Here is a 23,977-nt window from a genome sequence, read left to right on the forward strand (position 1 = left end):
GTATGCCGTCCACGTATACGTGTTGGAAGTTTCAGTACAAGTCTAGTTCAAAAACGTTATCTCTCTGTGAGTGGAGCCACTCATCCATTGTTTAGACTTTAGACAGATCTTTTATCTTCTAAACAAGTTTACTACTGTTAACTAATTTTAATTCGTAAATGCAACTGAACAGAACGAATTTAAATATACACTTTTCGAATATTATAAAATTTTGAAGAACAAACTCAATAGTTTTAACTAATTAAATTGCTAATATATATATATATATATGTGTGTGTACTCTGAATAACTTTCTAAATATATTGGCTACACCTCAACAGTTCTCAAACAATAGTTGAATTTTACACACGCACACAAACGCACTGATTTTTTTTTTTTTTTTTTTTAGTTATCTGTATAGAACCCATTCAACAAAATTGATCTCGCAGTCAAACTGAGGTGGACGTAGTCATGATCCCATGGTATTGGTACACGTGGACGCTTTCGGCAAAAGAAACAAGAACAACATAAATTAAAGCTTTGAGGAAAAAGAGGCGAAAAAAAGAAAAAAAAGAAAAGAAAAGTGGATATGATACAATATTAAAATGGACCTACCTTGTGCTAATCCGATCCATATAAGATCGATTTCGTCCTGAAAAACACCAAACGATAAGGTTCCATCTAACCGTCCCGTGAATATAAGTCGCCACGTGTTTTAGTGACATCTTGTGAAGAAGTAAACTTATGATCGAGAAATCAGATTTTTAAATTCTTTTTTATTTATAGCGTATAAAATAATTTAATATAAATATCTTTAATTTGAATAACTCTTAATATTTTTTTCCTTGTTAGAACCTTCATGATCAATTTTCGTTTTAGTAACTCTTTTGCTTGTCCTCCCCTATCTTTCATTACATTTTTTCCCTCTTAGAGCATCGCCAAACAAAGAGCTAATACCGATTTGTGCAATTTTTAGCCAATACATTGATAGTTTACTTGGCACTTATTTTATTTATCAAGTATATGACTAATTTATGGATTTTGTTATATAAAAAATAAATAAAAAACAAATATTGGCCAGTTAAAATTTGGAAAAATGAAGATGATAAATTGATAATCTAATTTTGTACTATATATATGAAAAGTTGAATTGAGGAACTAAATTTATGCGATTGAATAGAATAATCGTATCCGCTGCAATCTTCTTGACCCTTTTTAGTTTTTACTGTAAGACGTATTCATCAAATTTATCCGCTAATATATCTAATAATTTGAAGGAATGCGGTTTGAGAATTTAGTGTCATGCATGTATATACAATCTAGAGATAATCTACAAATTAAATTTTAACAAATCACATTATGTATAAGTTACAGAAAAATTGATACAAAACCAGACACGAGATCTATGTTAGTATTTAATTAATTGATTAATTAACTATGCTTAGATTTAGAGATTGTTTGGTTAGTTTGGTTAGAGGTAAGTAAGGAGAAAAAGTCTAATTTCATGAGAAATATCGAAATCTATTTTGCTTAACTTAAAGTCTTAATTAACCTTTCGGAGAGTCAAGGTTCATTACCTCATCTGCAGTTAAAAAAAAAAAAAAAACTCACTAAGCAATATTTAAATAAGTTTTAGTTATTGTCTTTCAAATAAAAAATAATCTATTTTTTAAATAGAAATTTATAGTGCGTGGCTAACTTTTTCAAGAAATAATGCAAAAATATTAATAAAAATTTATTACATTACAAATAATTTATATTTATAATCTAAATGTCTTAGCTTGATTGATACTTCTTTTATTTAAAAATACAAGACATTTTTTATGAGTTGTATGTTAAAAAATATAAAATATTTTTAATCTTTTGAGATGTAATCATTGTTTTTTTGTTCTTAAAAAATGTTCCTATTGATAATAACTTTATATTTATTGTAGGATGTTTAATAGAGATAAATATAAAAAAATAAGGTTAGTTTAAAAATAGGTAATTATTTTATCGGGGAGTGAGATTTAGTTAAAAATATTTTATATTTTTTAATGAAAAAATAACAAATAATTAAATAAATAATACAAATCAACATAGATATCTTACTTCCAAGATGTAAAAGAATTGACGAGGAGAGATAACATGACTCACGAGGTTAATAGGAGTTAGTTTTAGTGCAAAGATTTTGATTACTTAAACACAACTTTCAAGTTCCAATCAATGTTAAAAAAAAAAAAAAGTTAAAAGACTCACTGTGTATGCTTGTCTTTTTTTTGGGCAGACAGAGTTACACTCAATCAAACTCAAAAATGCTCAAATCATATCTTATTAAATAAAAAAAATAATAATAAAACTTTCTCAAATTATATAAATAATAATTCAATTTTTTAAAGTATCATAATTTTATTAAAATTTTTAAAATTTTTTTATATCAATAAATTTTAAATTAAAAAATTTATTTTACTTTTATTGATAAATTATTATTTTCTGTTAAATTATTATAATTTTCTGAATAAAAATTTTTATTCTTTAAATAAAAGTTATTATTGAGACTTGAGATCTTATTTTTCAATAACAAAAATTATACTTTACAAGTTATAATTTCTTATTTAACTATTATAATTCATAAAATAAAAGTTATAATTAAGACTTATTTTTTAATAATAAAAATTATATTTAATAAATTATAATTTTTTATTTAATTTTTGTGACTCACAAAATAAAAATTATAATTTTTTAAATAAAATTATAACTATAGTTTATTATTTTTAATAAAAATAAAATTATTTTTATTTTAAAATTTATTGATATATAAGTTTTTAAAAGCTTTAATTTTAATTATTTATCATTTATATAATTTAAAAAATTTTGTTATCATTTTTTCATTAAATAACTATATTAAAGAAAAAGGACGGAGAATTAATGATATGGGCCGATGGGCGGCAATGGATGTGGGCCCCATTTGGGTGGCAGTTAAGTTTTTCTTTGTGTCGGCAGAAACGGATAATCCATTCCAATGGCCCCGTGTTCCTCTTTTTCCAACCATATATAAAATGTTGGCAGGACAAAAAAAAAAAAAAAAGCACGCATGGAGAATTTTTTTAAGATTTAAAATTTTTCTGTATTTCATCAGAAAACACATATTTCCTCCATCTCAAATTATAAAATATTTTTAATAGAGTTTTGTCATTTTAAAATATAATTTTTTTTGAATAAATTAGAATTTCATTAAATATATCAATTTCAATATTATTCTTTCTCTCTTTATAATTAATTTATATTCCTTCTCTTTTCAATATATTAAATGATGAATATTTTGAATAATTTATATTTTTATTTTGAAAAGATAAGGTTGTTAAGTATATTTAATGAGATTTATTAGTATGTGAGATTTTGTCTAAAAGTGTCTTATAATTTAAAAAGAAAGGAATATTTTTTAGCCAATAAAAAAGTTAATATATAATAAATGATACCTTTCAAACTTTTTTTTATTATGTATAACAGTGTAAGTGTCTTTTTATTAGAAAATTCTATTTGATACATGCTCAAGACAATTTGTTTAAAACATGAGAAGTATTAAATATTGACACATAAGAGATTTAAATATTGATTCAATGATTACTTCCTTTTAATAGGTTCAAATCTCATTGGTCTTTCTAAAATTATGTAAAAGATGGATGACTTTTTTAGTCCAGATATATAAAACAACATCCATTATCTTCTGTATTTGTTAAATTTTTTTTATATTGATTAAGTTAGCATCATTAGATGCACAGCCATCATATTAAGCAATCAAATTTAGCATTTAAAAAAAATCGCAAACATATTTATCGGTTGTTCTTTTATCAGTGTGAAACAGTATTTTATTTTTATATATACATAAAGAGATTCATATCATTTAAAAAGTTGTAAAAATTTGAGGGAAAAAAATATAAAAATACTATCTGTGAAAAATAAAAATGGCGATAAAAGAGCGGAGAGCCACGTGGCGAGGTGGTGCCTCCGCATCTTTCCGGAGATTGACCGCACAACACGCAAACGATTCAGGTCCCTAACTACTTCCATTTCCTTGGCCATAGGCCAAACCAGAAAAGCAACTCATCATTTCTGTCATTGTGTGGTTCCAATAATTTCTTTTCTTCTTCTCTCTATTTTTTTAAAATTTTTATTTAAACGATTATGACTTCACGTACACTCCCTCTTATTAAAAATTCTCACACTAAATATATATATATATATATATATATTCCGACCAATATATATAAATTAGTGAATTTGAAGCAAACAACAATGCCTTAGAACAAAGCCACATGTTCGGGCTTACATCAGTTACATGTTCACCTCCAAACTAATGCCACGCTTGGCAGAAAAGAAAAGTTAAGGAAGAAATAATATTTTTTTCAATTTAACTAAAGAGCAAAGTGAAAAGAAGAGAAAAGTGAAATATATATATATATATATATATAGTTCATATATTTTTATCTTCAACTATTTTTTTAAATATAAAGAGATTTTGAATAAAAAATTATATTTTCAAATTTTATATTTGTAATGTATTTTTATTTTAATCATGAACTTTTATTAAATTAATTGTATATTTGATTTTTAGATTAATTAGATAAATACTAATTCTATATTTTCAATTAAGTTTCTTATATTTGATTGTAGTTTCAAAATTTTAATAGGAGCTTTTGCACACATAGCCCATATTATAAGACCAAATAAAAGAAATAACCTATCCTTTTCTTAAATTTTAAAAATGATCTTTTTAATATTTAATTTATAATTAATTTACAAAAAATGCCCTTTTAATATATGTTTTTTACAAGTATTAAAAGATTCAAAATGCAAGAAATCTCTAAAACGAAAGAAATGAATGCAAGAGAGAAGAAGGAACTAGATGAGAGAGAGAGATGAAGGTAGGACAATAGAGCAATGTGAGTAAGCCACAATCATGACTGCAAAAGACAAACACGAGGTGAGATATATTAACAATACTTGACAGAACGGAGTATGTTAGAGGAGAAATGGAGCTATAGATTCATAATTTTTTATTTTATTAATTTAGGTATTTGACTTTTTGTGATAAACTAAGAGTGCAAAAAAATTTTGTGGACTGTATTTGATCCGTTTTGGACAAATGATTATGTATTTTTTGTGTTACTAATTTACAATACTATATCATTGATACACTGCTGTGTATCACTGATATATTATTGCAGATCAATATAATTAGACAATTAGACATAAATTTATTTATCATTGATATACATACATATATCAATGATGTAGTATCGCATATTAGTAACACGAAAAATATAAAATCACTCACTCAAAATGAATCAAACACAGTCCGTAAAAAATTTAATGTTACCGATGATAGATAATAAATTCCAACCTAATTTTTTGCTTCCAAAAATAAAATTTTCTCTTCAATATCTGATGTCCTCTTCATAGTATTTCTAGGAAAAACAGCAAAGGAGAGAGAAAAAAAAAGCAAAGGCGCTTGCAATTTTATATTCAAAAAACAAAAGGAATGATTCAAAGGAAAAAAAGGAAAAATTTAATCAATTAAGGATTAGTTGCAAAAGAATATTATATTTTAATAACAAATTTAGTCTAAAGATAAAAAAGTAAATATATCTAATTGATTTTATGAATGAACTATATTATAAAATATTAAAAATTTCATCCATAATTCATGACAGCTGTATTTGTTGAGGCCATTGAACTCATTTCCTCATTTTAGTATTACTATATATTTAATAATTTAATAAATAATATTATAAATTGGATAAAATAATTTTTGGCTAGCATAAAATAATTTGTACTTATATTTTTATTCAATCAATAATACATGATAAAAGTTATTATTATATATATATAATATGTTAAAATATTAAATTTTATTATATATAAATATTTTTATAAATAATAAAGTTATTATTGTCCACATAAAATATTTTTTCTCCTCCCCATTTTCTCTTGCTCCTCCAAGCACAATAAAATATATATATATATATATATATATCTCTCTCTCTCTCTCTCTCTTAACTTTTTTCTTCTCTTCATTTTCTCTCTTTTTATTTTCTCTTTCTTATTTCCATTTTTCCTTCCGAGCCAAGCACTCTCCAGTGATCTGACAGTAATCGTTCTGCAATCTAAACTCAAGAATGAAAGCATCCAACAATTATTCCTTCGAACAAACACACTGCATTGCAAAACACTTTGGCGACAGATTTAATTAATACATGGGATCAACTTGATAGAGCAAATGTCTTGCTTCTTTCAGGAGGAAAATGAAAGAAGCATGCTAAGCATACTTAGGCAGTACGTCCTCCCTCTGCTGAAAAATACTGAACAATTACGTCACGTAGTCTACAGGAACGAAATTTATTTTCTTTTGTTTGCCTGAACCATACATTACATGATATTTATTTTCAATATTTTTATTTTATAAATAATATTCAAGGAAAAATTATAACTAGCAAAAGAGGAAAAATCAAATTCAAAGCAGTTCAATTTACTCAAGATTAGATTTATAAGATAAGATTTGTGTTACAACTGCAAAATTCAAAGTTAGTTCATGGGATTGAGGGCAGAGATAACGCGCATAATCAAGTATTTATGCAAGTTCGGCTCAATGTTGATGGGTCTAAGCCCATTAAAGGTAAAGAGCAGAAAGAATTGGGCTTAGCTGATCCAACCCAGACTAGAGGGGTAAATGAGGAAACGTAGATGCTGTCTGTTAGAAGGAGGAGAAAATAAATGCTTGTTGCTTTTAGTGGGGTCTTTAGAAGTAAAGTCGGGAATAAAGACCGGATTTGACGGATTGCTCGTTTAAGCCTGTTTTAATAAAAGTTCAGACTTAAAAATTTGATATTTTTTGGGGTAATCGAGTTTCGAAACCCAACCCTTTTAAGCTCTAAAAAAAGGGCTCGAGCCCTAACGGCCCGTGAAGCCTATTTTACTATTCACAAAGTATTGTTTTCGCCTCTTTCCAAATAATGTGCGAACATTGATTTGTACCCACAATTGATTGAATAATTTTGTATCATTTTATAGTAATTTTTATATTTTATCTTGTGATATATATAAAGATATATATTTGATAATAAAACAATTTAATTAATAATTATTGTAGGTGATGATGAAAAAACTGCAGAAATAATTGATATTGAGCCTCCGCCTCCATCTTTCACAAGTGGACCTATATCTGAGAGTTTTAATATTTTATTTCTGGATGATAATGAGCGAGATCTTAATTAGAATTGATGATGATGTCTTCCTTCATCTTATTTGAACTTTTAAATTTTTTATTCGTTTTTAAAATTATGTGAGACTTTGGTTTGATATATGTTAAATTTTAAAATATTCTAAATAAATTTTAATGTTTAATTTTATTTTATTTTATTCTTATTCAGGCTTATGGGCCCGACCCTAAGCCCTTTGAATGAGGGCCAAGCTTCAATTTTAGGGTAAAATTGAGGTAACCGAGCTTTAGGGCCTAGGTCCATATGGGCTAGGCCCACCCATTTACCAACTCTATTTAAAAGTCGGAGAGTGCAACGGTTTTACAGACTTGTGGGAGAGACCAGCAGCCTCTTAGAGCTATAGTGCGGTTCTGCTTTCATTTTCCTCGAGAATTTTCCATGCCATTATTTAAGCAAAAGTATAGTAACATGCCAAAAAATTGAGACTAGTTCTCAAGTTCAGTACTTGTAATAATATACGTTACAACAATCAAGTCCCAATTTTTTTAAAAACAATACTGCATTAGAGCCCTCTATCCCAAAAAGAAAAAGAAAAAGAAAAAGGTTAAATGAGTAATAGTAAGGACCGTGGAGGTGAGTGATTCCGATTTCTGTAAAACTGGTGTCTAAATATTGGGTATAAATGCCGGTTACCTAGTGTTATTGCTTAACTTTGAGACCGGCTTCTATGCGTTCCATGAGCTGATCTGCAGTTAACGCTCCCTCCTGCAGAATATAAAAAACCAGGCTCTTTCTTAGTTTTCAACTCCTGGTTATAGTACAAAAGAGAGAGGAGACAGTTTCAAAGATATTTCAGATGTCAGATTGAAAAATATACTACAGCATAGCATCGCAGCAAAAAAAATATACACGGAAAAATCTTTTCTATAAAGGGAATGAGGCAGGAAAAGTTAAACTTGTGTGTTTGGTATGCCCATAATCAATGATATACATTTTAACCATAGTTAGGAGAATAGGTTTTCTTTAAAAAAAAAAAAAAAACACATTTCTCATGCTTATTCCCATTCTCATTCTCATTCTCATTCCCACTTTATATTAAACATAGCATAGAAGTTATTAGGATAATGCTGAGGAGTGAGAAATAGTCACAGTACATTTAAACTGAATCCGATGTGTGAAGACTTATCATTCACGATGATCTAAAGGCAGACACCAGATCCATGCCACCTTTTGAAGCACAAACTAGGTTCTCAGCATCATAATTGAAGCAACTATAACTAGAAGAACACAACCATCCATCTTAGCATGAAGGGACAGGCACAGGCCAACGACAAGTTCTAAATCAAATTGAAGGAATCAAGTGGAACCACCATATGCAAATGCTTTATATATTGATTAGTTGCACACACAAGTTAACCATGCAAGGAGGACAGTTACGATGAAAAAGATAGAGTTTAACTTACAAAGCGATCAATGGGTTTCCCATCCTTGAAGATGATGAAAGTAGGCAATGCCTCAATTCTGTATTTATCAGCGATGCTAGGATATTTTTCAGTATCAATCTTCACTATCTGTATCTTATCTATAAGCCGAGTGCTTACTTCATTCAGTATGGGAACCATAAATTGACAAGGACCACACCTGCAAACCCGGCCAGGATAACTAACTTCAATTGGATGATATAATAAGTTATTAAAGTCCTAACCAATATGCAGACCCATAGAAGGGAATAAACAAAAAGAGGGCATGAGGTTACCAGGTTGCATAAAAGTCAACCAAGATAGGTTTTTCTGAATTAGCAAGCAAATCATCAAAAGAAGAAAAAGTTTGCTTCTTTGCTTTAACCTACAAAAACATTTTTCAATTTTTCAGTCAGTTCATAATCAATATCAATACAATCATTAATATAAACAGTAAAAAATCTAGCAAGCAACACTATTTATAAATTGTGAATAGTGTTACTGATTTCTCAAAGTCTAAGCAATGCATGAGACCATATCTAGTTGAGAGTAAAAGTTGAAACTACTACCAATTCATTGCAAATGCACAAAGACGCAGAAGCTATTTAGTCTTTGAAATTACACATGTAACATCATTCAGACTGACAATAAATTCAGGTAGCTAAGGGGGGTGCCAATTACGTAGGGGAAACAACATGTAGAGGAAAGAGAAGGTGGTAAATAAATAATGTGAATAGGCTTCATTTATAATCCCTTCCTATAAAGTCCATGCTACCATCCGATAAATAGCTTGGCCAATTGAAGCATTTAAAACCTTATTTACAGGGACAAACCTTTGCTTCGTCAAGCTTAAGAGGTATCAACAGCCAAATATCACTAATTGAAACAGTAAAAATACAATGAGTGCTTTGGTCTGCTACTGACAATTTCCAATTGCTGGCTTAATCCATAAATCCATTCATCATTTAAAAGAGGGATAGTCACAGGATAACTTCTTTCGTAACTCCGTACATTCCGAACAATATCATTTCGTAATTCAATTAGGAATTGAAAAGTGGAGTTCGACCGACGAAGCTCAGCTGCAACAAATAATCGCAAAACTCCTACTTGCATTTCACTGAACCAACAAGCAGAACGAACGAAATTTACGGCCCTACAAAACGAAAATTTTGTTACCAAAGGAAGGATTCGAGGCCGCGAGGGAGTGAACAACCCAAGGCCGCCAATTCGAAGAAGCTGGGTCCGCACAGGAAACTGCAGCGACGCAGGGGAAGATAATTTTGCCGAGTGAGAAGAAGTGGTTAAACAAATGGCAAGTTCCGAATTCAAAGAAGGAATCGCGGACGACGAAACCGAGACCGCCATGGAAAAGTAACGAAAAGCTTGGAGCTCGAAGATACCTTCAACGGCGTATCTTTGGATGGTCCGAAAAAGAAAATATCTGCTTGGCTACTTCGGCTGGCGAGAAAGTTAGATGATGGCCGAAGCCGGCTAACGGAGGCCGGGGACAAAGAATTAGTCGACATATTTGGTCAAATTACATCCTAAACTTGGGCCAAAAATTTAAAAAAAAAAATTCAGCTCATTGATCAAACTGATGGCCCAAGAAAATTGCACATTCAACGAGAGAACATTTGGATTCACGAGGTATATCATATCATTTATGATTTATTTAATAAAAATATAATATTTAAATAATATTTAATATAAATAATTTTAATATTAATATAATGGAGAGAGAAAAAAAAAAATTAAACGCGCATTTTATTATAAAAATAAAATTAATTAAAAAAATATCACACAAAATTTTATTTAAAATATTTTAATTAGACACATTATGAATAAAGTGATCAACTCATTCTATCTAAATATTTTTTCATTCAACAATTCATCTTGTTAAGTGTTATTTTTTTTTTACGTTCTGTATTCACCTAATTTTTTATATAAATATGAATTGTTATGATTTTAAAATTTATTTTCATGTTCAAAATATGCATTGTCAATAATAATAAGGTTGTTAAAGAAAATTTGTAAATATTCCGTCGAATTTTATTTATAAGAGCTAGATGTAGATTTATTTTGATCATATTTTGTAAAATCTTGATTTTTTTAGGGCTTGCTTGGTTTATGTTTTAAAAATTATTTTATGTTATTAAAAATAAAAAATAAAAAAATTGTTTGGACAAGTGTTTTGAATTTAATTATTTTCAAAACTATTCTTTTTTATTTTTAAAAATAAAAAATGAAAAATTTTATAATTGTTTTTATTTTTTATTTTCAAAATACAATACATTTAATTATTAAAAAATATAGTTTTTTTGGTCAATTTTTATTATAAACAATTATCATTAACTGCCTCCAACTATTACTATTATTATATTTTTAATTGTAATTTTATTTTTAAATTAACATAATAAACATATTTTTATTTTATATTTAAAAAATTTGAAAATTATATTATAAAATAATTTTTTAAAAATCTATTATAAAACAGTTTTTAAAAATAAAAAATGTAAGCAGAAACCAAATAAGCCCTTGTCTCTCTCATCTATTAATTTTTTTCTCAAACTACCACTAAGAATTATATTTGTTTACTCTCTCTCATTGTGGAGGGGTATTTTATGAAAAGTATGACAAATTATATATAAATAATTAAATTAACTGCTTTTATTAATATTCGTAAATTAGATTTAATAAGGTTTTATAATTAGAACCGAAGATAGCATTGAATTAAGACCCGAATCAGTATAATTGTGGCATTAAACTTGAGAAATAAGACCATCCAAATTAAGGGTAAGAATTGGCTAGAATTTCCTCAAAAGTATGCTTTGGAAAAATGTTTTGCTTAATATGGTTTGAAACCCTCTGCTTTTGCAATAATTTTTGAAACTCTGGAAACGTACAAGGATGCTTTGGCATGGCTTAGAGCTGAAAAGTTAAACAATGCATTTAATTGAAGACTAATTTGTTGGAATATTATTTATGAATTAGCATTAATTAATAAGCCCAATAAATTGGTCCTTATGATCTTGTGTGGACCGTGATAGGTGGACCACACAAGTGAGCCCAATGGGCAGAGGCCCAACCCACAACCCAGTAGCCGTCAGTTATTTCCTATCTCTTAACTGACTGAGTCAGAGATAATAGATAATATAATTATTTAATTATTTAATAAGGCGGTTACCGATCTGATCTATATAAGACGATTAGTCGGTAACCACAAACACACGACTCATTTCTTCTACTTCCATTATCTCTGAACTCTCTAAAGGCTCCGGGACCTGAGGGTTGTGTACCTACCTACACTCGAGGTAATCAAGATTTCTTAGCACTCATGGATTCTTCAGGTACGCATAAATTACTTTATTCTATCATATTTTATTATACATATGAATTAAGATATTCAGATTCAACACATATTCAAATTCAACACGTAGCATCAGAGCCAGGTTACAAACATCAATCTATATATCTCAATTTATTATTATTTATTTTATGCATATGAGCATGTTCAGATTTTATTAACATGCTTGATAATTTTCTTTTCATTATTATCATTGAAAATGAGTATAAGATTTACTGTATATTGCCGTGCGCCTCTCTTCCTTCTCTTTCCTTTTATTCTTGTTTTAATCAACACCGGGGAGCTTTGGAATCATGGACTCTTCAGTGTTGTTCAAAAAAAAAAGGGAGGTTCTGTCATCGCCGGCGGTCTCTTTCCGCCTCTTCAAGTTCACGACATCGCCGTGGAACTGCCACCGTCGTGGTAACTGGCTGCTTTAGGTTCGCCGGCGTCTGGCAACGTTGCACGCCGGCACCCCCTTCCTTCTCGTCTTCCAGCTCGCGATTGGAGAGGACCCAGAACGGGTCGTGGAACCGGATCCTAGGGATTCGGTTTTGTGGATTATGTGCCCACAATTTAGTTTGGCCCAAATCCAAAAAAAAAGGGAGAAGCTGGCGGCGCAAAGGAAACTGAATCCTAGGGATCCGGTTTTCGTGTCATCTGGGCCTAGTTCAAAAAAAGAAACTTCTGTTAATTGCGTTTCGGCCCCGTTTTAAATTACCTATTTGGGCCCATAATTTCTTGTATTTACGTATTAGCCTCAATATATTTCTGGAAATCACAGTTCAGTCCCTTAACTTCCAGAATTTCAATTTTGACCCAAATCTCTTCCAGAATTACCCTTTTGCCCCTGGATGCCTTTTAAAATTTTACCTAAATTTTAAATTTGTTCCCTAATTCCAAAAGACCTTAAGGACTTTTTAAAATTATTTTGTTTTGTCCTAAAGTCATAAAGTTTGTGACTTTGTAAATTATTGATGATGTTTAGGATCTTGTAGCATTGATAATGGACATACCCCATAGGTATGACATTATTAATGTGATTTTGATGGTTGGCTTTGAGAATAGGCTAATAACACTCCTTTAATGTATTAGATATTTATTGTACCCTATAGGTATGAAAATGTTTAATGCATTATTTTGTATGGACTTTTGTGTGAGCTAAATCTTTATGGTATATGAGCCTTTTGGTGCATGGTTATAGTTGCATAATTGATAATCGCTTGTTGGGAATTCTGTTTTATAATTATGTTGTGCACGCATAATTAATATTTCCCATTTTCTGTTTTGCGATTTCAGTTTCTGCTTTTACGCAACTATCCTTTGTGAAGGCTCTCAATGGGACTAACTATGATGACTGGAAAGAGTCCCTCAATATGTATCTGACCATTTCTGAGAAAGATTTAGCTCTGAGAGAGCCCAAGCCTGCGGATCTCTCTTCCGAGTCCAGTGCTTCTGAAATAGCCTTCCATAAACAATGGAGTGAGTCCAACCGAATCTGTCTAGCGATCATCAAGTACACAATTGAAAGGGAATTAGGGACAGCATTCCTGAAAATGATACTGCAGTGGAGTACTTGAAAGCTATTAGTAACAAATACAAGAAGCTTGACAAGACTCAAAAGAACTACTATCTGTCACTTCTTGACAATACTCGATACGACGGAGTTTCTGGTATCAGAGAGCACATTCTGAAGCTTTTTCATTACTATAACAAGCTTAAGTCATATGGGATTGATTTGGGTGAAAGTACCTTGGTTTACCGTGTTCTTCAATCATTACCATCAGAGTACGCATTCTTGAGGACTTCATACAACTCACAAGAAGCTGAATGGTCTGTTGACCAGATGATATCGATAGTCACTCAAGAAGAGGAAGCTATAAAGAAGAATTTCTCTCACTTAATAAACTATGTTTCTCATGGCTCTAGCAGCAAATCTGGAGGGTCATATAAGAAAAAGGGGAAGAAGCATGATGCCCCAAAGCTTAATAATCCAACCTTTAAGAAGGATGGTGATAAGAGTGAGAAGTCAAGGAAGAAACCTTTAAAGGGTTATGCAATTATTGCAAGAAACCGGGTCACATTAAAGCTAATTACTTCAAATTGAAGAACAAACAAGAAAGTGAAGGTACAACTCTTCAAACTGCCTCTCTAGCTCTAGTTTGTTTTGAATCTAACACCATTGAAACTTCCTTTGACTCATGGTGGCTGGATTCTGGTGCCACTATACATGTTGTGAATTTTCTACAGGGGCTAAGAAACCAGAAGGTTCCAAGTGAGGCACAGAGGTCAGTCTTTGGCATAGCAGGGAGCAAGGCATCAGTTGAATGCATTGGAACTGTTTTTTTGTATTTAAATTCTGGTCATGTTTTACATTTGAACAATGTTGTTTATGTACCTTTGTGAAGAGGAATTTAATTTCAACTTCTGTATTGGATATTTGTGGCTATTCATTCTTCCAAGGAAATGGGAAAATTGACATTTGTTTTGATTCCATTAATGTTGGTGTCGCTTCCTTGATATATGGTTTATATCGATTGAATGATTGGTCACTTGAACTTCCTAATCTTCATGTTAATGTTGCTATTGGGCATAAACGTCAAAGGCCCAATGATAATTCCTCTATGTTATGGCATCGTCGTTTGGGTCATATCTCTAGAGAGAGATTGGAGCGCATGATCAAACAAGGCATCTTACGAGACCTTGATTTCTCAGATTTTGAGACTTGTGTTGACTGTATAAAAGGAAAATTCCCTACTAGAGCTAGAACCAAAGGGGCAAAGAGGTCTGAAAACACTTTAGACCTAATCCATACTGATATCTGTGGACCTATCACGCCTCCGACTATGGGTGGTTTCAGATATTTCATCACCTTCACGAATGATTACTCTCGTCATGGATGGATTGAACTCTTGCGTGAAAAGGGCGAGTCCCTTAATGCATTCAAGACCTTTAAAGCAGCAGTCGAATTGAAATCTGGCAAGTTGATCAAGTGTGTGAGATCTGATAGAGGAGGAGAATTTTATGGGAGATATACTGAGACTGGAAGGAACCCTGGGCCATTTGCTTTGTACCTTCAAGAGCATGGCATTGAAGCTCAGTATATTATGCCTGGCACCCCGCAGCAAAATAGGGTTGCAAAAGGTGAAATCGTACTCTCATGGATATGGTTAGGAGCATGATCAGTCACTCCTCACTGCCAGAATTCTTGTGGGGTGATGTACTTAAAACTGCTGTTTATATTTTGAATCAAGTTCCTAGCAAGTCAGTTCCAAAGACTCCATATGAGTTGTATTTTGGAAGGACTCCTGCTCTAAAGCATATGCGAGTTTGGGGTTGTAAAGCACAGGTAAAACCTTACAATCCACAACAGATGAAACTTGATGCTAAAACTGTTGATGGTTTCTTTATTGGCTATTGCATCGGATCTCGTGGGTACAGATTCTATTGTCCAAATCACACTACTAGGGTAATTGAATCTGACCGAGCTTACTTCTTTGAAGATGCCTTAGACAGTGGGAGCTCTGTGCCTAGGCATATTACCTTGCATGACGAAAGTAGCATTTTGCCTATGCCTATCTTGACAACTCCTCATGTTGACAGAGATAATGCTGTGGATCAGAATGAAGCTCAAGATGAACCACCTTTAGAGGGTGATAGGGACATGGTTGTTGAACCGAGACGGTCCCAAAGGGTTCGCAGGTCTGCTATTCCAGATGATTACATGGTATATTTGCAGGAATTTGATTCAGATGCTATTGATAGCTTAGACCCAATGTGTTACCAGGAGGCTATTTCTAGCTCGCATTCTTCTGAATGGTTGGAGGCTATGAGTGAAGAAATTGCCTCTATGTACCGCAATCACGTATGGGAGCTTGTAGAGCTACCAAAGGGGTTTAAACTAGTGGGCTGTAAGTGGGTCTTCAAAACAAAACGAGGAGCTAGAGGTGAAATTGATAGATATAAAGCCAGACTTGTAGCTAAAGGCTACAACCAGAAAGAAGGTATTGATTACACAGAAACCTTCTCTCCGGTATCCACCAAAGATGCTTTTAGAGTGATAATGGCTTTAGTTGCACAGCTTGATCTTGATCTTCACCAGATGGATGTCAAGACTGCGTTCTTGAATGGCGATTTGTATGAAGAAGTCTACATGACACAACCTGATGGTTTTGTTGAATCCGGTAAAGAACATCTAGTATGCAAATTAAAGAGATCCATCTATGGGCTAAAACAGGCCTCTAGGCAGTGGTATCTGAAATTTGATGAAGTTATCACCTCTCTCAGTTTTGTTGAGAATGTCTCAGATCAGTGCATCTATCAAAAATTTGATGGGAACAATTTTGCCATTCTTGTTCTCTATGTTGATGATATCTTATTAGCCAGCAATTCAATAAATTTCCTTATTGAGATAAAGCACTTATTGTCTTGCCATTTTGACATGAAGGATATGGGTGAAGCCTCCTTTGTTCTTGGGATACAAATTCATCGTGATAGATCTCGTGGTGTTCTTGGTTTATCACAGGCCACTTATATTGAGCGGGTACTTAAGAGATTTAAAATGGATTCATGTTCTCCTTCACCTGCTCCTGTACAGAAAGGTGAGCTATTGTCAAAGTTACAGTGTCCCAAGGATGATAAGAAGAGGGCTGAAATGAGAAAGATACCATACGCTTCCGCTGTTGGCAGCCTTATGTATGTTCAAGTGTGTACTCGACCAGATATAGCCTTTGCCATTGGAGTGCTGGGTCGATACTTAAATGATCCAGGTCCGGATCATTGGAAGGCTGCTAAGAAAGTTATGAGGTATCTTCAAGGTACAAAGGATCATATGTTGACTTACAGAAGGTCAAATTCTCTTGAGGTTGTTGGGTATTCTGATTATGACTTTAAGGGATCAGAAGATCTTGAGATTGTTGGCTTTTCAGATTCAGATTTTGCCTCTTGTCTGGATGATCGTAAATTCATGACTGGCTATATTTTCATATTGTCTGGAGGAGCTGTCTCTTGGAAGAGTGTGAAACAGACACTTACGGCAGTTTCATCTATGGAAGCTGAGTATATTGCTTGCTTTGAGACTACATGTCACGCTATATGGCTGAGGAAGTTGATATCTGGCATGCACCTAGTTGAGTCAATATCACATCCTCTAACCATTTGTTGTGATAACAAATCTGCAGTATACTATGTTAACAATCACAGAAATTCCAGTCGTACAAAGCATTTTGATATCAAACTTATGTTTGTGAAAGAGAAAATTGCTGAGTCTCAAACCCGTGTGGTACACATTCCTGGCATGCAGATGCTTGCAGATCCGCTAACTAAGGGCTTACCTGTAGAAGTTTTTTCAAAATCATGTAACTTGTATGGGTATTGTGAATTCCTTTGATGCCCTAGTTTAGTGGGAGTTTGAGAACTTTTTATGTTGCAATTTCTCTTTAGGCGTTGTTTTTCTTCTGTGAGTTATGTTTAGTTCAGTTAGATGCGTCTATATCATTTGTATCCCTATAGGATTCAATGATTCTGTTGTGGTACGCTATGCATGTCACTTGTTTCCCCATAGGAATCAGTGATTTATGTTGTTATCTTACTGAGCTGTGTTTGAAATAAAATTTCATGTTTTACTCAGATTATGAGATATCATAATCACTTGTTTTCCCATAGGATTCAGTGATTTTGTGGAGTTTCATTTTCTGAATTTTGTTTGTGGCTTGTTTATACAACTTGCTTAATTAATGCAATCCAAGTGGGAGATTGTTGGAATATTATTTATGAATTAGCATTAATTAATAAGCCCAATAAATTGGTCCTTATGATCTTGTGTGGACCGTGATAGGTGGACCACACAAGTGAGCCCAATGGGCAGAGGCCCAACCCACAACCCAGTAGCCGTTAGTTATTTCCTATCTCTTAACTGACTGAGTCAGAGATAATAGATAATATAATTATTTAATTATTTAATAAGGCGGTTACCGATCTGATCTATATAAGACGATTAGTCGGTAACCACAAACACACGACTCATTTCTTCTACTTCTATTATCTCTGAACTCTCTGAAGGCTCTGGGGACCTGAGAATTGTGTACCTGCCTACACTCGAGGTAATCGAGATTTCTCTAGCACTCATGGATTCTTCAGGTACGCATGAATTACTTTATTCTATCATATTTTATTATACATATGAATTGAGATATTCAGATTCAACACATATTCAGATTCAACATAATTTTCATTTATTTTGTCGTATATCTAATAAAATATCACATTGCCTTAGTCGTTAGATTCACAGTATGAATAACATCGGATTCAAATCCTCTCCATGCATTCTCTTCATACCTCTCTTCCTATGAGATCTATGCCGTCCATGTACTATTATCTTGATCCAACGGTTCCCACTATGCTGAGGCAGACATTTAATTCGCTCCTCGCACTTCCTTAATTTGTGCCAAGTACTGGCCAAAAGAAAAAAAAATATATATTTGCACCAAGTAAGAATTCCTCTCATATCCCGCCAAAATTTATTTCTTCCCTTCCAAATCTGCGCAGCAACCTGTCAAAATACGCATAGGGAAAGGATTATCAGAGGTTCAGATCATATTCATCCCTCTACCCTATTATTTTATTTATTATAAGGCTCAATACCAAGTATGTATTTTATTTCTTGCAACTTGCTTTAAATTGTCTGATCTAATATATTCTTTTTGTACAGTTTTTTCTAATTTTTGATAACTTATACTCATAGGTTCAAAATGGAAGAAGATTGGAAACCATTTAAATGTATGTTGACTATGCTGAGAATCTGTTTTAGGTGGTTCAGACGCAACATAATCCATGATGTTGATGAAGGAACTGTGACTGTTCACTGATGGAGTGAATAAGCTTCAAGTGAGGGATAGAGGTCAAGGTGACTTGTACTTTAAATTTGGGGTCTATGCTGCTTCTGCTTAGCTATTACATGGAATCAAGGTGGAGAGACGTCAATATATATACACAGTGATCTCTGTGTACTGCAAACATATATGATTCCCGTAGTATTTGTTTGTGCCGTATTTATCATGATGTCATACTTCTTGATTTGTTAGTATTTTTCACAACTCTGGATTGTGTTGACGGATTAATCAGCAAAAGCCAAAATTGGTGGCTTCAACGTGTGTCTGTGTCTATATTCTTTGTTTTAAAAAGTTAAGCGTAGAGACTGCGCAATTAACATAAAACACATTATATTTTAGTTTACCCCCCTGACCATTGGCTTGTTTCTACCCCAAGCATTTCACAGTTTATTCTAAATCCAATATATTAAGCTATTTACTTCTTAAATTTTTTTAACAAATTAATTTTTAAACTTTAAGCGACCTTCATAGTTGAACCCATAAAGTTAGTGTCTTGAGTTTATATGTATATAGAAGCACTGCTCTGCTGCTCAAGAGCTCACACCTTCCTCATTAGGTTGAGCAAAGAGAAAAATGAAGAGCATTTTGAGCTTTCTGCTTGTGTCTGTATTTGTTTTGGTGTGTGTGACAGTAAATGGTGGAGATCCTACTGATGGATTCACCCCTGTCCCTCTGACAGACGCAAATTTTGTCATCCAAAAGCCATATAACATTCCATTAGATCAAAGGTATAGCTTCAGAGATGGAGTTCATCGGTTATGGGTCTATGCTAATGACAAGCCTCATGCTCCTAACAGCCATACTAGGCCCCGTACAGAAATTCGCATCCAAGTACTTCTTCAATCTCATGATCTACAAATATTCCTTCTTGTTTGCATTTTCTTTTATCTCGATGTTTTCCCATTACTCATCAGAATTTAGGTGTTCCAAGGAGTTGAGAGGATTATCCTGTCCTTACAAATAACTCCCAAACACCGCATCCCAGGTTTAATATCATCAAAGTGAATCAATTGGAGTTATGCATTCTTACGTTTGGACACAAGATAATGAAACCATGTGTATTAAGAAGATTAACATCATGTTACAGTAATTCTTTTTAGGATTAAGTTGCGTAGGTTTGAGGTTTTAGTAGTTATACAGAAACAGTCTGACGGTTTCCGCGTCTGCAGGGATATGACTACCACTCAGGGGTATGGCAATTTGAAGGGTATGGTTATGTGCCACGTGGAACATCTGGAGCTACAGTGGCACAGATCCGTGGGGCACCCAAGGGTAAGGGTGCTACCACATTAATGCTGAAAATAGACCATGGGAATTTGTGGTACTACAATGGAGTTTTGGTGGCTGAGAATATGTATGACAAGTGGTTCAGACTCAACATAATCCATGACGTTGATGGAGGAACTGTGACTGTGTTCATTGATGGACAGAACAAGTTTCATGGCAAGGATAGAGGACCAGCTGATGACTTTTACTTCAAATGTGGGGTCTATGCTTCTTCTGGTGATCTCAGCTATTACATGGAATCAAGGTGGAGAGACATTAAAATATACAAAAAGTGATTAGCTGATTACAGAAAACCTGTATGATTTCTATGTACTTGTACGATCTTTATTATGATTTTATAGAGTTTTCCATTAGTTAGTGTCTTCTTCGCAGCTCATGACTGCGTTGTACATTATCCTCCTACGATACAATACAATGATGTCATTTCCGTTTAAATATTGAAATATTTATTTTTGGTACAAGCTTGGAATATCTAGAGAAAGGAAAATATATTGATTTTTTTTTTCACTCTAGAAAACAAAAAAACTATTCTCAAAACATGATACCAAACAGGCCCATAAGATGCTTTTGTTTCGCTAGCATTAATTCATACCACGCAGTTCGGAAGCCTATGAATTTTTAACTTCTTCCATTCATTCAAACACATATGCTTGTTCTTGCATTCAAAGAGAAAGTAAGACAAAAGAGTGGGATTTATATGTGGAGCTCACTTTTTTTGTTTATTCTATATCTCTATTTGAATAAATTATGTACAGTCATTTTCATGACAGCAAAAGATCCAAATTGACTTAGCCTTACACCATAAGTTCATGTTAAAAGAACGGTGACTAGGTTCTAAGTTCACTTTCAAATTTTATCGTACATTAATTTTTCAGCTGTGAGTTCACCAAATGGTCATACATGCACCAATACATAATCTCAAGTAAATTGATGATTCAGTCACTGAAAGATCACTCTCCTTTCAATAGTTCTTCAAAAAAGAGGCTCTTAATATGGTGTCCTAAAGATCTTCCTCCAATTATAAGCCGAGGATAGGATGATGATTATAGAGAGAGAGAGAGAGATTTCCCCCAAAATAATTTTGTTTTAGTAGTCACTCACTTACTTGACTTGTCAAAAATTACCCACGATCTGGATATATAAATGTAGATTAAGAGTTAATCTGAGCAATATGGACAAAGAAGTGGCCGAAAAATGACATGGTTTAATATTAATGTCCATGTATTAATTAATGAATTAAGACACACAACATATTTTTTAATATAAAGATATTATTAAATATGTAATTACTTGACTTTACTACTGTTTGTTAAACATGATTGACATGGTAACTAATTTCTTTAATTCAACAATTTAAGAAATAAAAATTACTTATCATGAGGAAATGCTTAAAGATGCAAATATGTCAATTCTTGCAAATAGTTGTGGATAAATTCCTCCGCCTAATTACTCCATGTTGTAGTTGGTGCGCGTGGAAGTTTTTAATTGAATTATTGGACAATAATAACAAGTTAAAAACTCACAAGAGTGTTTTAAGGACATGTTCATGGCTCAAGGTTCTCATTTTTATTCATTTGTATCAATCTTAATTGTGATTATACACCTCTCAAACACACATGATGGTGAGAATCTTTTGGTGAATGGGAACAAACAAAATTCGTTTCAACCGACTAGGATAGGCACTCTCATACTATATATATATATATATATAACATGACGTAAATGACTTTATATTAAAAGTTGAACAATAAAAATTATCACTTTCAAAAGTTACTTGACTAAAGACATTAATATATTAATCATTGATGCAGAAGCACAAGTAAAATTAGGCTACAAAATTGGTTGAGGGTTGCGCCAAAATCATATAAAGATTGTTGGAAGCACTGGCAAAAAAGTCAAATAGACAATTCTAAATCTTATGAAAAAGAGTAGTGAAAAATTCAAAAGAACAATCAATGAAATTATTAAAAAAATTTTTAGTTAATAATTTATTTTATTGATCGCACCTAATTAGATAAAGATGATTGTTATTAATGTCCTGCCAAAATCATATAATTTTCCTTAATTTATGGATTAATCAGAAAAGCCAAAATTGACTTCATCAACTACTTGATCATGAAATGAATCTTCTAAGCCAAAACAATAAAGTAATAATCTCCCAAATATGTACAACACCACAGTGAATGTCCCCTAAAGCTATTGTTGTCGTCACATATTGCCGTCCGTCCCCTCAATGAGATTTTTTTTTTTTTTTGGCTTTGAGCGGTTGTCCCTGATTCACAGGATACACATGACAAAACATTCATGTACCTCCAAACACCATATCAGATAATAGACTTGCATGGATCTAGCAACCATTGTCATCATCCGTGAAAAAAAAAAAAAAAACTAAGACAAAACATTCGTGTAAATCCCATTTGTTTTTAAGGGATAACAGTAGGAATTGAACCTGGATAGGTGTTAGCCTAGTTAGTTCTTTGCAAAAACGATTTTTTAACAAATGTTTAGCTTTCAAAAAACCTTCACAGTTGAACCAAAAAGAAAAGTTATTGTCTTGGGTTTATAGGTAGGGTTAAATGCTAAATTGACCCTTATAGACTATATGTTTAAGAATGTTTGGTATTTTAAACTCATTTTTTATGTAATATTTCTTTTTAACTTTTAAAAATAGTACAATATAATCCTTATCATTAATAAAAGTTAATTTTAATTATTAATTGACTAGAAATGATAGAAAATAACACTAAAAATTTTTTTTAAAAAAAAAGACTAAAGAATTACAGTACAAGACTCAAAAATTATAGAGAATGATCCAAAAAATTACAAAGAACAACCAAGAAAATTTTATCAGTCATTTTTATAATTTTTGAGGTTCACTTTTTGTTTAACTAACCGTCAAAATTAATTAATTTTTATTAACGGTAAAAGCCAGATTACACCATTTTCAAAAACCATTGAAAGAGAACATTGTACTAAAAATGTATCTAGCGTTATAGATGCTCCTAAACTTATAGTTTAAAATAGGGGTATTTAGTTTATACCTGTCCCGATTGGCTCGATATTGTCCCGATCATATCAGGACGGGTCTCGTCTTGACTTGAAATTAGTCGGAACAGGACGGAACGCGGGATTACTATCGGGATGTCTCGTCCCGTCTCGAACATTATATATATTATTTTTATTTTAAAAATATACATTAAATATATTAATTATATTAATATAATTTATACTTATATTAATTATATCAATTATGATTTCAATATTTGCAATTATTATATAAAACTATAGTTTTTTATATTGATAATTTTAATAACATAGAATGAATGTGACGATATCTTTCTTTATAGTTGTGCTTGACTTCCCTATTGTTGTTATTCTTATAGCCTAGAGATCACTTATAATTGCTATCATAATATGTAATTGTGATTAATGTAGTTCAATAATTTATTTTAAATTGTTGTGATTTATGTACTTGTGTTGCCTTAGTTTTAAAATTAATAAATTGCATGATTTAAAATTTTAATGAATGTTATTATTCAAACATTTCTCTAACATTATTTGACTTATCAAGATGGCAGGACGTCCCGATCTCATCCTGGTCCTATCCCGATTCCTAATAGGACGAGACGACTTTCGGAACAGGATGGGACACAGGACTAAAATTCAGTCTTGATCTTTTTTTCGAGATGGGACACAGGACAGGGGTGTCTCGATCCCATCCCATGAACACCCCTAGTTTAGAAGTTGATTTGTTATTTTACCCTTATATGTGTGTTTATAAATATATGCATTCCTCTGCTGCTTAAGAGCTCACACCAT

General features: G+C 32.1%; 2 protein-coding genes across 2 annotated transcripts; one reads left to right on the plus strand and one right to left on the minus strand.

Annotated features, from left to right (window-relative positions):
* Positions 1-7,592: 7,592 nt before the first annotated feature.
* On the minus strand, positions 7,593-10,133 carry LOC129293487 (thioredoxin Y1, chloroplastic). The gene is made up of 4 exons (XM_054931486.1): positions 9,815-10,133; positions 8,935-9,023; positions 8,642-8,819; positions 7,593-7,943 (listed from the first exon to the last, which is right to left on the minus strand). Exons 1-4 carry the CDS (start codon positions 10,001-10,003, stop codon positions 7,878-7,880), a joined length of 522 nt encoding a protein of 173 aa, XP_054787461.1. The 5' UTR covers positions 10,004-10,133; the 3' UTR covers positions 7,593-7,877.
* A 9,311-nt stretch (positions 10,134-19,444) lies between these two features.
* LOC129292478 (citrate-binding protein-like) lies at positions 19,445-20,538 on the plus strand. Its single transcript, XM_054930029.1, has 2 exons — positions 19,445-19,702; positions 20,041-20,538. The coding sequence occupies exons 1-2, from the start codon at positions 19,445-19,447 to the stop codon at positions 20,431-20,433; spliced, it is 651 nt and encodes a 216-aa protein (XP_054786004.1). The 3' UTR covers positions 20,434-20,538.
* Positions 20,539-23,977: the final 3,439 nt, after the last annotated feature.

This window comes from Prosopis cineraria, unplaced genomic scaffold, assembly GCF_029017545.1.
Source record: "Prosopis cineraria cultivar Desert tree isolate PC_DT_omini unplaced genomic scaffold, ASM2901754v1 PC14, whole genome shotgun sequence".
Lineage (NCBI taxonomy): Eukaryota > Viridiplantae > Streptophyta > Magnoliopsida > Fabales > Fabaceae > Prosopis > Prosopis cineraria.

Coding starts and splice junctions, on each gene's coding strand:
- LOC129293487 (XM_054931486.1), bottom strand. CDS start 10,003: ATGGCGGTCTCGGTTTCGTCGTCCGCGATTCCTTCTTTGAATTCGGAA. Junction 8,820..8,934: donor GTTGACTTTTATGCAACCTG/GTAACCTCATGC, acceptor CCGGGTTTGCAG/GTGTGGTCCTTGTCAATTTA. Junction 7,944..8,641: donor GGAAACCCATTGATCGCTTT/GTAAGTTAAACT, acceptor TATATTCTGCAG/GAGGGAGCGTTAACTGCAGA.
- LOC129292478 (XM_054930029.1), top strand. CDS start 19,445: ATGAAGAGCATTTTGAGCTTTCTGCTTGTGTCTGTATTTGTTTTGGTG. Junction 19,703..20,040: donor GTACAGAAATTCGCATCCAA/GTACTTCTTCAA, acceptor CCGCGTCTGCAG/GGATATGACTACCACTCAGG.